We start from the raw sequence: 14,778 nt of genomic DNA on the forward strand, positions 1-14,778 counted from the left end.
GAAGCTGCAGAAAAAAATCATCCTTTGCTGTATCTTATTCAAGCACTAGAGGGACCTGCCTGTCCCAAGGTAGTCCAGTCAACTTGTGCTGTGTTCCTGAACTGTTCCTGTGGTCACCAGCTGTAATGAATCATCTCAATTACTGTCTGTGACCTAACAGGTCAATGGAGAATGGTTTTAAGGTCAAAAACCTGTAGATTTAGATTAGATATTAGGAATAAATTCTTTACTGTGGGGGTGGTGAGTCATTGGAACAAGTTGCTCAGAGTCGTGGCTGCCCCATCCCTGGAAGCGTTCAAGGCTGTGTTGGATGGGACTTTGAGCAATCTGGCCTAGAAGAAGGTGTCCCTGCCCATGGCAGGGAGTTGGAACAAGATGTTCTTTAAGGTCCTTTAGAACCCAAACCATTCTATCATTTTGTGATCTGGCCAAGCTCCTAAGCAATTATCAGCTCTGTGAAGGACCCACTGGGCAAGGCCACAGCAACCAAGAGAAGTGATTCCAGGTTTCTCCCTGTTAGGCCAGCTCCTAACTCCATCTCAGTCACAGGAACAGTAAGTGCCAAGGATCCAAAGGCTCCAAGCCCACAGTGCTCAGGTATCTCTGCCACCCCAAGCTTAGACATGGTCACATACTCTGTCAAGGGCTGTTAGAAGCCTGAACGTGTAGAAATTAGGAATCAGGCTCTGGGTTCCCACTGAAGGTCTCACTTCTGTGTGTAAGTACAAAGGCTCGATAAAGCCTTTGCATTTAGACTTTATTCACTGGGAGCACTCAACCATTGGCATAAGTACATCATAAAATAGACAAAGAGCTGTAATATGTACCAACGGAGCTTAGCATTTCCTGGGGTTATTGAGGAAGGCAGTACCTTATGATGAGCAAATAGATGGCTGACAGGGTTTTTTCTACAGAACTTCCCACCTTAGACCTCTCCTTCATGTTGCCTGTAAGAACTCCAGTCCGCATTTGACCATCAACAATATCTATGCCACTAAATAAAAAAAGCCTGATTTTGAAAGCCATGATGTGCTTGCAGCACCCAATCAAATACCTAAAAACTAAGCCAGTTTTACCAAGGCAGTTGTTTACACACTTCTGAAGGAGTTCAGGCTCCCAATCTGAATCACTGTCTCTGCACCCTAATGTAGGCCCTCCAAAGCCGTCACAGATGGGCTCCTTCTCCTCCAGTCCTGTTCATCCACAGTGTCATAGAGTCAGAGGATGATTAAGGTTGGAAAAGACCTCAAAGATCATCAAGTCCAACCATTAGTAGCAGAAGAAGCATGTGTAGAAGGTGTGTCAGCGTGAAAGGGACTGCTGAATACGCTGTTTCTTCTACAAAACACTGATAAATACTTCAAGCTGAGTGAAGCCTGCTGTTTGTCTAGTACTGAATCTGACAGCGGCTGATAACTGACATTTTTGGGCTCCCCAGTTTCCATTCACCCTCCTGTTTCTGTAGGGGTTTATTATGGAAGAGCTTTGTTCTCTCAGACTTTGCAGTGTCCTTGGTCCCATACCATAATAAATAATTTCTGCTTGACAAAACTTGCTAAAACATAACAGAAATTTGGTGAAAGGGGAGACACCAAGCAGAGATCTCCATTTTTGGGTTTTGCTTTTTAATTACATTTCTGGGATTTAGAATTACAAGTATAAAGCCAGCCTGCCTTTCCTCCTGCCTTTCCTGTCAGCTCTGCTGGGGCTGGACCTGCTGTCCCGGGCAGTCCTGGCTTAGGCTCCCAGAGGAGCAGACCTTGCTGTCTGGAGAGTTGGTGGGCAGCTTGCCTGCTGCAAATGCATTTCTCTGCTGCTCTCCTTTGGTCCGAAGGAGCTGCAGAATTTTCCTCCTCTTATGTAATGGTCTGGTGGTGTCTTTGCTTGGAAAATCTCTTTTTCAGCTGGAGGGTGTCAAGAGACATGTCCTACCTCTCCTGGGTCACTGCTGAGAGAGCAGCTGGCCGAGGGACATGTGCCAGGGTGTGGGGCAGCAGAAAGGACCAGCTCCTCTCCCCTTCCTCCCCTTGTGTCCAGCATTTCCCAGGGTCACCCTCCTCCTCATAGGAGCACGGGGCAGCTCCGCCTGGGCGACCCCGGGCAGCAACTGGGGGAAAGGAGAAATTTGGGCTGGGAGTTTTGCCTGGAGCGGTGTGTGCCGTGTGTCGCGTGTCCCCCCGCCCCCCGAGAACCACAGCGCGGATGGGGCAGAGCCGAGTGCGGGGAGGATGCGGTGGGACCGGGGAGCGAGAGCGGAGCGCGGCGGGGGGCACGCAGTGGGACAGCGGGATGAGAGCGGAGCTCCACGGGGGGATGCGGTGGGACAGGGGGATGAGAGCGAAGCGCGGCGAGGAGATGCAGCAGCCGCGGAACCGGGGCATGGAGAGAGGAGTACGGCGTGGGGTTGCTGCAGCCGGGGGACGAGAGTGGAGCGCGGTGCCTGCTGCTGCTGCTGTGGGAAAGCGGATCGCCAAGTCTCCGGGCCGAGCCCTCCCTCCTCCGGCAACCGGCGGGGATGGGGAGGGGGAGCGAGGGAGGGGCACGGAGGGGTCGGGGGACGTTAAAATGCAGCATCATCCTCCGGCCCCGGCGAATTCCGTGCGTGTGTGTGTGTGTGAAGGGGCGGAGGGGGGAAAGTGGCAGCGCTGCCCGCACCTCCCGGAGCAGCGGGGCCGGGCGCGGGGCTGCGCGGGGCTGCGCGGGGCGCGGAGCGGAGCGGGCACTGCGGAGCCGGCAGCGCTCCCGGTGCAACGCCCGAGCCTCGCCGGAGAAAGGGGGGCACCGGGCGGGAGGGGAGGGAGGGGAAGGGGAGCGGCGATGCTGCCTGGCTTGGGGGGAGGGAGGAGAGCGGGGGAAAAAAAAAAAAAAAAGAGAGAAAGAGGGAAAAAAAAAAAAGGCAAGGACCCCCCCTCCTCCCTCCCCTGCCCGGTCCCTTCCATCTCCGGCACACACACACACCCGCACGCACACACACACCCCATTGATCAATATTTGGCTGTCTTGCTGCAACTTGCTGCAGTCTTTTAAAGGAGTAGTAGAGAGAGAGGGAGAGAGAAAGGGAAACTGGCAGGAAGGGGTAAGGAGCTACACATGTCACATGTGCTTTCTAAGACGGCCAGGAGCATCTGCAGGCTGGATCTGGTGGAGGATGCTGCGGCAGGTGATACACAGAGGGCTCCAGTCGTTTTTCTACAAGCTGGGCTTATTCGTGAGCAGGCATCCGGTGTTTTTCCTCACTGTGCCCGCAGTCCTGACCATCATCTTCGGCTTCAGCCTGCTCAACCGCTTCCAGCCTGACACTGACCTGGAGAGCCTGGTAGCCCCCAGCCACAGCCTGGCCAAGATCGAGAGGAGCTTAGCCAGCAGCCTTTTCTCCCTCGATCAATCCAAAAGCCAGCTGTATTCGGACTTGCACACCCCGGGGAGGTATGGCAGGGTGATTCTCCTCTCCAAACCCGGAGGCAATATTTTGCATCAGGCTGATGTGATCCTGCAGATCCACCGAGCCGTGCTGGAAATGAAGGTGAACTACAAAGGCTATAATTATACTTTTTCCCATCTGTGTGTGTTGAGAAATCAGGATAAGAAATGCGTGCTGGATGATATTATTTCAGTGCTAGAGGATCTGAGGCAGGCTGCCCTCTCCAATAAGACAACAGCCAGTGTGCAAGTGAGCTATCCCAACACTAAATTAAAGGTATGCTCTTACTGCATGCTTTTGCCAATTAAAGAGGCAGCACTTCATTTCTTGTCCTAAACAGCAAAGAGAAATATATTCATATCTATCTCTCTCTATCGAAATGTGTGTGATCTGGGCTTTCCTCATGAAGCAGCTGAATCCGGTGCCTTGCTTTTGTTCTGGGCAAGGAGGGAGGGTGGGGGACTGGACGCTGCTGGAACAGGACAAGAAGGGAGCGGAGAAGAGCCTGAGCAACGGGAGACCTTGCAATGCCTTGAAGGTTCAATACCTGCGGGAAAAGGGACAGGAGGTCGGTGGGGGGTTGAGAGCTGGTTTGCACAATCACCTTTTCCAGCCTCCCTGCTGTGGTGGAATAATTTGTCTTTAATGTGGCCAGAAAAATCTTTCCTCAAAGGCAGTGAGGTCCTGTGTCTCCCTGCCCCTGCCAGTGCTGTAGGAGCAGCAGAAGGTTTGGGCCAGAAGCAATTTCAGGTGTCCTGACTTCTTTACGTGCATGCAAAGAAGGTGAAGGGAAGTGGGTTGGTTTTTTTTTCTCTCAGTGTGGAAATTATTAACTCTGTCACTGATGGATGGGCTGGAGTTTTGGGACGGATCCCACCAGCTAGACGCTTCCAGCAAAGCTGAAACAAGGTAAAAGGTGAAAGAAGTTTCAGTCCCCCAATTGAAAGAATAAGCAATTTGGCACAAATTATCTCAGGACTATTTCCCTGGCACACAAGCACCCATCTGCTTTCCCTCCCATCTGGAGCAATTCCGCTCACCAGGATTAGCCTGCTGTGAGTAAATAAGGCACAAAGTTTGCAGGTGGCTCATGAAAGAAGTTTCTGTGGATTACCATATATCTGCATGCTCCCCTGGGCATTGCACCAGAGGCAGGATTTATTTAACAAAGTGTAACAAACTCCCTAGTACACTATTTACTCATGGCTCAGGTCATAGGGAAGAGGATATGCTTCTTCTTGTAAACCAGAGATCTCTGGGGTTACCACTGCCCCTTTTTCAAAGAGTTCCCTGGGCATAAGGGAGGTACTCTTGCAAGTACCAGCACTAAGATCCCGAAGTTTGATTCATTTCTTACAATATATTTACGAGAAAAAAATCCCATGAAGTCATCCCTGTTCCGAAATCTGAAGCAGAGACATAGATTGATTTTATTACTCTTTTTTCTTCAGTAAAAGTGCCAGATGGAACAGCTTCAATTTGGTTCCGTGGCTGTAGATGTTACAGTAATTTCTTTGTACAGAGTTGTGGCTGCCTGAGTTGAGTGTGTGGAAAAGAAAAGGTGTCCTTGCCACTGCTGGAAAGTCCTGAGTGCAAAGAGTGCTCAGAAAAAGAAGTTATTGTGGATTAAATATCCCTGAACAAGATTTATCTTCTAGTTTGCTGCAAAGGCAATTCCGCTATTGCAGAATTAAACTGTACCCTCTACATTTTGCTTATTTTTAAAATTAAGATTAAGGTAGTTCAGTGGAGAACACTGATAATCTAGACTAACAGTGTTATAAACCAGCTTTATTCAGAAATAGTCACCCTACTCTCTCAATCCAGAGAATCTGTAGAGAAACCCTAACTGAGCTTGTCAAAACTAGGATGCGGTCACTTGCAATGTGTTTTTATAATTAGAAGATTGCCTACAGCTCCTGTTTTTGTAAAGAGAAAAGCAAAGGAAAAGATAATGTGGTCTGGGTTAGTTACTTATTGGATTTCCAGATAATTCACACTGAGAGAAAGGTTTTCCCATAACACAGAAGTCTAACTCTGACCACTGCCAAACACCAGCCCAGCACCTTCAATCCCCCAAGGAGCTGTTGTGCACCATCTTCTGGGTGAGGGAATAAATGCCCTTAAGTATCTCAGTTTAAAGCTGGACAGGGCAGGCAGCTTTCTGCCCCCTTCCCAGTGAAAGAAGGTAAAGCTGCCGAAGTCTGTGACTGCACTTCAGAGAAAAGCCAGCAATTACAACCCATTTCTGTGGATAGGGAGAGTTCCTGCTTTTACTTAAAAAGAGAAACACACCTTTCCACTATTTTCCTTCTTCTTATGTGGTAAGGGCTCTATTATGGGGCTGTGGTCAGTCCTGAACATGGGCTGGTCTTCAGCAACAGTGTGTCTGCAGAGACTCACCTTCTCAGGTCTCTTTGACTCCAGCTGCTGGGATTAAATTACTGTTTTGCATAAATTAGTTCACTAGTTCATCTCTGTCATTTCTGTTGTCCCATCTACCAACAGTTAGGAAGTTGTAGGCAACATCTCATGATCTCCTACAAACTATGGGTAAAATTTTGGTTTAATCCCAGCTCCCACACTGTTTACTGGCCTTCCTCTCTTTGCAGCTCTGAGCAAAGACTGTAGAAACTCAGGCCTGTATTTCTTGTTTTGAGGTGTCTCATGTTTAACCAGAAACATCTCAGATGCTGCACCCACTTGGGTAGATGAACTTCTGTATGTTCAGAGAAGGGAAACAACCCCTGTGGCTGTATCTGTGGGGTTTTTTATTTCTTTGTACTTGAGTTGTGACACTAAGGAAAAGTTGTGGCTAAACCTCATGGTACTGCAAACAAGAGGGCCAAATCTTCCTGCCCTTATTCAGTGTGGGCCAGTGTTCATCACATTCACTGGTCCATGCTCTTGGGATTCTTCTCAGCTAAACTTTCTTGCACCCTTTAAGACCCACCAGGATTTCTAGGTTACCTCATTTTTCCAAAGGTCACATTTGCTTTGTTAATACTGGTAGGTTTTGCTCTGATTTGTTCTTTTGATAATGGCCTCAGACTGAACAAAATTCCTCTAAGAACCATATGGGAATTTACAAACCATGAAGGTGCCCCAGATGTGTTTAGTTTGCAGCTGGCATGGGTCAAGTGTCAAACTGTGCCGGTCTGGGAACCACAATGACAGTGTTGAGCTGTTCCACTCCTGCTGAATCTGGGAGCTGCAAAAACCTCTTCTAGTTTTATATTTCCCCCAAACTTGTGAGTGGCTTTCACTTTGTCTCTCTTCTCATCTCCTGATGAAGGCCAAATAGGTTCAAACATCTCAGGTGAGGCTGGCTGAAGTTCTTGGCAGGTTTCCCATGGGAACTTTGTGGGAACCACTCAAGCAGGTTTCAGCAAACTGCTCTGGCTTTGAAGCAGCTGTTATTGGGCTGCAAAATCTGATGAAGGTGCTTGACTTTTCCTGAGGAAATCTGAATGCGAAGGATAATTGTTTAACTGTTACTTGCTATAGTGTTGGAAGAACTTAGAGCCCTAAATACTTCTACTTTCACTATCCCTCTGTAAGTCAGGAAGTTGGTGTCTCCACTCAGCAGAGAAGGAGCAGAGACACAGCACTCACATTCAGAGCAGAGACTGCAGGCTGGTTTCCAATGCCTGAGATGGATTTAAAGCCCACTCTGGCAACTCAGGGGTCATTGAAGGCAAGTGCAGGTGAACCAGGCTATAGGAAAACGCCAGCTCCCATTGCTTTGGGGACACAGTAGCCTGTTCACTGCAGTCTGCAGCCCAGCCAGAGAGTGACTTGCCCAAGGTCATGCAGATAGACTGTGGCAGAGCAGGAAAACAAAGCTGGATGCATGAAGCCTTGATGAAGACTTTTGAGATACTTCCTGGAGAAACACTGCTCATGCTTTCCTCACTTCAGGACATAAAAATGATGTTCCTGTGCTTGGGGTCTGGACTGTGCCCTAACTTGCATAGATTGGGCAAACCTACACTGAGCACTCATCATCAGTCATCAAACTGTTAAATCTCAAGTTTTGGCATATATCAGCATTGTTTCTGTTAGTTGAGACTTCCAGAACAGTGACTGGGCATGACTTGGGAGACAGCATGGGAACGAGCCCACTCCGGGTTGGTAAATCTACTCCATCCTGCCGGTAACGGTGCACAGTGTTCTTAGAAGTGAGCACATAGTGCCCTCAAAATGTGGTCTGAGGCACCATTTATATGTTGGTATAAACAGAATTATTGATTACATGAGGATTATTTCTCATGTACCATGAAATATGAGGGAAGAGATTGCTTCTTGACCCTGATTCACCTATAACCTCAGAAAATTTGCTGTCCTGTTCCAGGAAAAAAACAAAAAAACCTGCAAATAAAAATACTGAAAATTATTTCTGAACAGAGTCCTTATCTGGAAGGGAAAAAAAAGCATAAAAACATTATTTCAGGCATTTCATCTTTACTGTTTCTTTATTTCTTTTCATGTTTATTTGCTAGTGTGTCTGAGAAAGATAATAACTGAGAACTTGCCTGTCTGAGATCAAAATAAATATGTCAACTGCTGGTTTAAAGGAACCTTTGTCAGCAGATTGGTTTCTGTAATACTGCCTTCAATTAATTAAGTATCAGTCATTTATGAACACTAGGTGAAATAGCAGCCAATAAACCAGAAATCTCTATTACCACATTTGTGATAAACACATCAGCTGGATATTGAATCTGCTCTTGCTTAAGCTGAAGCATTACTTGCATTCACTTAACATCTTGAAACCGCTAATTGCAGTTTTGCTACTGGCCAGATTCTCAATTTTTCTCACATTAACAGCTGCATTTTTAAATGAGTCTTTCTCCATTTACATTTGCAGAGTCTTTCTGACTGCTCTAAGATTAATCCCTCCTTGGATGTCCCTGAGGCACAGGCCACCTCCATGGGACGGGGGAGACATGAAACCAGAGCCCACCTACATCAGAGTAGGCATCTATGCACCAATAATAAAACACCCTGATTATTCCTTCAGTAAAATCAGTTAGAGTGTAAGATTGCCCTAACTCCAATGAGCAGATGCTTCCTTAGAGGCAGTGTGGCTCTGCACCCATTTGTGATACCACCTGTCCCAATCAAAGCATGTGGCTCACGATCTTGTGCTCTGTGGCTGGAAAAAATCTACCAAGTCAAAATAATGAAACATGTGCAGGGAGAAGATCAGAAGAGGGAGGCTGGAGGCTGCAGACAGTTTTCATCTCAGCCTCTCAGATGAAGACAGGATGGGGCAGGCTGAGCTTGGAATAGCTGCTCAGTAGCATGAAAGCAAGTGGAAAATGTCTGAAGGCTAGGAGCATCTTCTGGCTCACAGATTGGGAAACTAATTTGGGGGAAAAAAAAGACCCTTTTACTCTTCCAGCTGTGTTTCCATACTGTCCAGCAGCACTGGGGAGGGCTCCTGACCCTCCTCACTTGGATGGGCTAGTGGAGCTGTGCCTTTGCTGGGAGATGTCTCTGCAGATATCAGTTCTTGAGCATGTGATCAGGCAGCCTGTCTGCTCGGTGTGGGCAAGAAGTTAAGCTTTTCCTTGCATTTTTAGGAGAATTCTCCACTCCTTCCTTTGCTTAGTACATTAGGAAAGGTCTCTTCCTTGGCTCCGATAGACCAAGTGTTAAGATAACTCTGTTTTGTAAAAGCAAGGCCAGACTATAAGTCCTGGCTGCACCAGGGACATGAAACTAGGTTAACCTGTACCATGATAAGCTATTCCAACATAAACAAACAGCAGAAAGGCAGCAGAGACCTATCAAAGCAAGAACGAGTGTTTGGGTGGTCTTTTCACTGCCGTTCTTCTGTTTGGAACTTAACTTTCCTTGTCAGTCTCTGAGGGAAATTCCACCTTCAGCTGACCAGGGGTGTAGACAGAAAGTTCTTTGGGTGTGGGGCTCATTCTTTCGCATCCAGCAGTCGAGAGCAGTGGCCATATAGAAGACTGCAAAGAAAATATTCTCCATTGACCTTTTGGATGACCTTGGTCATCTGCTTCCTGCCTTTCTCTCCCAGCTATTCCACTTTTTAGTTTTGTCAGCACTTGCAGGGGGACATGGCCTTTTGTGCAATGCCAGGCCTTGATGTGAATAATAATAAAGAAGCAATTGGAAGGTTGTTTAGGAGGAGAGAAGAGCAAGACCCAATTACAAATCCCTTCTGCTAGTAACAATGGCTCATCCCTGTGGATCTGGGATGGATGTCGTCTGCTTGCCAAAGGGAGAAAGTCCAGTAGAACTTTACCTTCTTCCTAAAAAAGATAGTCCTCTGTGGACATAAAAACCCATTTATTTCCTTTATTTCCTAAATATTTGGTTAATGCTTGCCAATGCTTCTACACTCACATGGTATCTTCTTATAACAGCCATCTCTGTGTTTTCCCAAAATATCTTTGTAGGCCCTTACTCTACTGGTTGTGGGAGCCCTTGGAGGGCTCTGAACTTCTCTCTTCAGATTTACAACAAATGGGTATTCTTGGTACCTGTAACAAGAATTAAAACAAATTCAGATACCACCATGCTAGCAAGGCAAGGGAATAAAATGGATTAGAAGATGTGACATATTGGAGAGGAGAGGCTCGGAGAGGAGAGGAGAGGAGAGGCTCGGAGAGGAGAGGAGAGGAGAGGAGAGGAGAGGAGAGGAGAGGAGAGGAGAGGAGAGGAGAGGAGAGGAGAGGAGAGGAGAGGAGAGGAGAGGAGAGGAGAGGAGAGGAGAGGAGAGGAGAGGAGAGGAGAGGAGAGGAGAGGAGAGGAGAGGAGAGGAGAGGAGAGGAGAGGAGAGGAGAGGAGAGGAGAGGAGAGGAGAGGAGAGGAGAGGAGAGGAGAGGGTTGGGCTAGGTATTTGGAAAATAATAATCTAAGAGCAAAATCTGTATTAAACCTCTTCAGACATTGAGATAAAAGACCTCTATGCACTCTGTGCAGTGGTTTTTACAGAAGTCACAGTCAAAAAAACCTGCTGACTGGTTTTCCAGGAGAAGTGAATTGAGTTGGGGAAACCGTGATCTCGCATTTGTATTGAAGAGTTTTAATTTATGCAGGCCCCACATCCACTGCCCCTTCAAACTGCAAACAGTGAGACGTGTCTGGGACTTGAGCAGTAAAACAGCTTTAAATACAAATGAAAGTCTTCAACAATGTAGGAAAGCAGATGCTGTGTGTGATGGAAAGGAGAAGGGAGGACAATGAGAGGCCGAAGGAGCAAGCTATAAAGTCTTTTATACCTCTTTTTCTCACTGTATTTGTCTTGTTCTATGTTTTCCTACCTACCAAGGTTCAAGGTGCTCATGTGAATAGGCAGGAAAGGAAGTTCTTGGAAGTGAGGCTGTGAAGCATCCTACAAAGGGAGAGAGCAGTGACTGAGCTCCTGAGCATTGCAGAGACGATCACATGCAGTGGCACATGTCATTGCCCTAGTCCTGGACTCGCTGGGTGAGAATTAGCCTCACTTTTACACTGGTCAGGCCACTTGGGAGCAGGAGCTTAAGGTGAGGTACTGGAGATCTTTGATGAGACTAGTGAGGGTGAGCTGGTGGCAGCAGGAAGATTTCCAGCTAAAAAGATTTACTGTGGAATCAGCTCAAGGGCAAACTGACAATCATTTTTTTGGTGGCAGCTCTGGTATGAAATTTTGCTGAAGTCTTTTCTTCTCTGTCGCACCACTCACACATTGGTAGGCAACTCCTAAACAACAGCATTTCTGCATGCCCTGTGATACTCTGCGAGACACCAGACAGCATTCACAGCTGTGAGATGGCCAGATCAGCTTTTCTCCCCAGTTTCATGCTTTGCCACCAAACACACCTTCCTCCAGTCCACTCTTGCCAGCAAACTGGCATCACGGCCAGTGAACTGCTGGGTGATCATGGGTTGTGAGACTGGCATGTCACTAGCTGGAAAATTTGCAGAAAGTTTTGGTCTGATAAAGGTCTATAGCTAAAAAAATGAGTTGGCACCGCATGTGTGTAATGTTTCCTGAGTACGTATGATGGCAAATATTTGGTTTGCAGAAAAATTCTTCTTTACAAATTTCACAAGCCCTAAAGCCTGCTTGTCTGTGCTGAGGGCATCTGAGAAGGTAAAGGGCAGTCCTGCCTTCCTGCCCCACACCTTTGAAGGCAACACACACCACTGAGACTCTTAGTGCAGTGCAGTGTAAGCAAGGGTATGCAAGGGGGATTAAAGATCTGTCTCCAGTCTGCCACAGTCACTTCCCTGTGCTAATGGTGGGAGGCCTGAGAGGCCCCATTAAATTCTTCCACAGGGAAGCCCAAACACCTGACATGTAGCCTCTCACAATATGCAAAGATAAAGATCACCTACAGGGCCGGTTCAGGGGGCATCCAAACCTCATGCCCAAGTCTGGCACTGAAACAAGACAGAAAATCTGCCCTCGTATAAGACAGGGTCTTGCTTTCCTTACAACTCCTGTAATTGTTTCCCCCAGCATTACATGAGTGTTGTCAGTCTGATGGGCAGGTGTTATTCTTACCACATGCATTCTGCATTTTTGCATGTGTCAACAGCTTCTTAAAGAGTGCTACAATTCAGAGTTGGCCATGGAGGGTTTTGCTGCTTCTGTTCTAAATGCTGCATTACCTGGACTAAAGCATGCATGACCTGGCTGGCCCAAAAATCTTCAGCTGAATCTTTTTCCATCTGAACTTCCAGTACTCTTGAAACCAAAAGCATTTTTGAAACAATGTCCATGCTGCCCCTGATTTCATTTTGGAGGATGGAAAGGGATACCCACAGTTTCATTTTGACATGCCCCTAACAAAATGTTCCAATATTTTTTTGTATTAAAGTTGTTTCTAGGTACTCTTTCAAAATTATTCCAAAAATATTTTTCTCACGTGTTATACCTTAGATTAGAAAATAAAGGAGGAAAAAAACAAAGTCACTTTAAGAGGATGTGTTTTCCCATGTTCAAACTTTAGGGAAGGAAAATTGCAGCAAAATAAAGTCACCCAACTGGCTGAGGACACAGCCCAGTCCCCCTGCACACAAATTTACCCCCCAGGAGAGTGCTCTGCCTCTTGTTAATGCAGTTTTACACTGGAGACCAAGGCACTGTATTGATGGGACAAGTGATCCTGGCTTCCATTTCCAAGCCAGTTTAGTTTGTGAAAAATTGTGCAGTTCATTAAGAAGAAAGATGTTAGCAGTATTTCATGATGCAATTCCATCTCTTTGTCAGAATCTGTGACTTAAATATAAATCACCTTTTTCCTAAACATTTTCCAGGATGATTTCTTAGTGTAGATTTTAATACATTAACTAAGTACATTAACACACTCAGGGCTGAGTAGATGCAACATGGAAATATTCATGGGCATATTTCCCCTACAATCCACAGTTCAGTTTGTTCATGCTCTTGACTCCTTGAGTAAGGTTTTATTCACAGTTAAGCATAAAAAATTCCCTGAGAGATTTCACCATGTAGACTTTTGCATCCAGATGACAAACCCACTTCTCTTCAGGAGTGGCTGGAATGTCTGTCAGTAAATATTCTAACAGTGGTGTTTCTTTGTTAACTAACCTTAATTTTCCTACCCATAACTGATTTCCCAACTGCATGTAGAAAACACTGGTCACCTAGTTGGTGCACAACAAATTTGTCATTGTAAATTGCATAGAAATTCAGGACACCAGCAGAGAAATGTGAACATTTCTGAAGATTTACAAATGTCTCTCCACTCCTTTCTTTCCCCAGGCTTTGAGATTAGCACAAGCATTAGGCTTTAGGTATATACCCTAAAATAAATTTCACAAGCTTGACAAGCTTAAGAGTTCCCCTGATCTCATAAAGCATTTGATGTTTTGATTTGGGGAATTCAATTTTAAAGAAAAGGGTGGCTTTTTTTTTTTTTTTTTTTTTTTTTACTCCTAGAAGAGTAAAGCTTGTATCATTACAACTTTTACCATCTTCTTGCCTCAAATATCAAATATTGGAAGTGGGAGAAAGAGAATGTCCATGAAGGGAAATTTGTCTTATATAAATGCCAAATGCTGTAATTGCACAAGATCCATGGTCTTTTCATCACAAAATTCACCTTAAAAGGCAAGTTAAAACAGGTCATTTGTCACTACTTAACAGATCTGAACAAAGCTCCTTTAGGAGCTTTTCTGATACTTTTGTTGTGGAGAACTCAATTACATTTTGAAGTAGCAAAAATAACAAAGAAAAATAAGGCAGAATGGGATGTGCTTTCGTTTCCTTTAGAGCAGCTAAAAAAAGGTAACCAGGATAGGGAATAGCCCAGGATGAAGCTCAAAAAACTCAGATTCACACCTAAACCATTTGAATTGGCTTTTCCCGCAGCCTCTTCAATAAGGATACACTGGACACAAGGGACAACATTTCAGATGTTGTTTGGTAAAGGAGCAGTTTGGGGTGTGGGATGGTGGTCTTGGTGTAGGGCTATGCCTTCAAGAATTCATATTCTGCTGTGATATCTCCTTTACATTGATTTTTCCCATCATAAAGGAGAGCTGTGGTGCTGCTGGAGAAATCCAAAGAGCTGTTGCAGTTTTATGACCCTCTTCTGTGTAACACCAAGAGGTCAAAGACATAAAAGTTTTATAAGGTCAGTCTAACCCATTCTCTGGCCTGTGCAGGATTATGAGGAAACCCTAATAGGGAAATTAATTCAGATTGGCTTGGGTGGGAAATCAGTCATGTGGGTTGGAAACTGGCTGAAAGATTGTAAATGAGGAATCATGATAAATGATAATGTAACAAGTTTACGGAAGGTATCTTGCAGGGTATCTGGAGAATTTGTGTTAGGTCTGGTCTCATCTAACATCTCTATTAATTATCGGGAAACGGAATTGAATTGCACAGGAGTGAAGTTCACAGATAATATTAAGCAAGGAGGACATGTCAGCAGCAGCTGAGTCACAGAATTTACACAGACAGATCCAGAGCAGTTAAAAAGCTGAGCGGAAAATAATATCATTTTCTGAAGAGCTTTGTTTGCATTCTGGTGTCCAAAGGGCAAAGTAGGGTCCTCTCTTGGAACTGATTCCTGTTAGCTGAGTTCTGCAGATCTCAAAGTGAAGGTGCAGCACTGAAATGACATGACCAAGGTCAAACACAAAGTTGAAGTTGGAGTTTTGCAGCCCCCAGAGAAAGGGCACTTACTTTTACTTCTGATTCTGATACTGCTTTGCAAGTACAGACATTTCAGTACTCAATGTTCTCCTTCCTCCTTCACCGTCTTGCAGATCAAGCTCAGCAGGATACACACAGTTCCCTGTGTAGGGCTTGAACAGTGCTTTGGAGGCTGCAGAGGATGTCTTAAATTATTAGGGAAGCC

The 14,778-nt window shown here is 45.7% G+C and overlaps 1 protein-coding gene across 2 annotated transcripts in view; it reads left to right on the forward strand.

Moving 5' to 3' along the window:
- Window positions 1-3,097: 3,097 nt before the first annotated feature.
- PTCHD4 (patched domain containing 4) overlaps window positions 3,098-14,778 on the forward strand; it is an 80,809-nt gene continuing 69,128 nt past the window's right edge. Inside the window, exon 1 of one of the 2 annotated variants that reach the window (XM_069008643.1) lies at window positions 3,098-3,697. In XM_069008643.1, the coding sequence (XP_068864744.1) occupies window positions 3,098-3,697 (600 nt within the window). The remainder of the gene's footprint in view (window positions 3,698-14,778) is intronic. The other variant, XM_069008644.1, reaches the window with a different exon arrangement.

This window comes from Aphelocoma coerulescens, chromosome 3, assembly GCF_041296385.1.
Source record: "Aphelocoma coerulescens isolate FSJ_1873_10779 chromosome 3, UR_Acoe_1.0, whole genome shotgun sequence".
Classification (NCBI taxonomy): domain Eukaryota; kingdom Metazoa; phylum Chordata; class Aves; order Passeriformes; family Corvidae; genus Aphelocoma; species Aphelocoma coerulescens.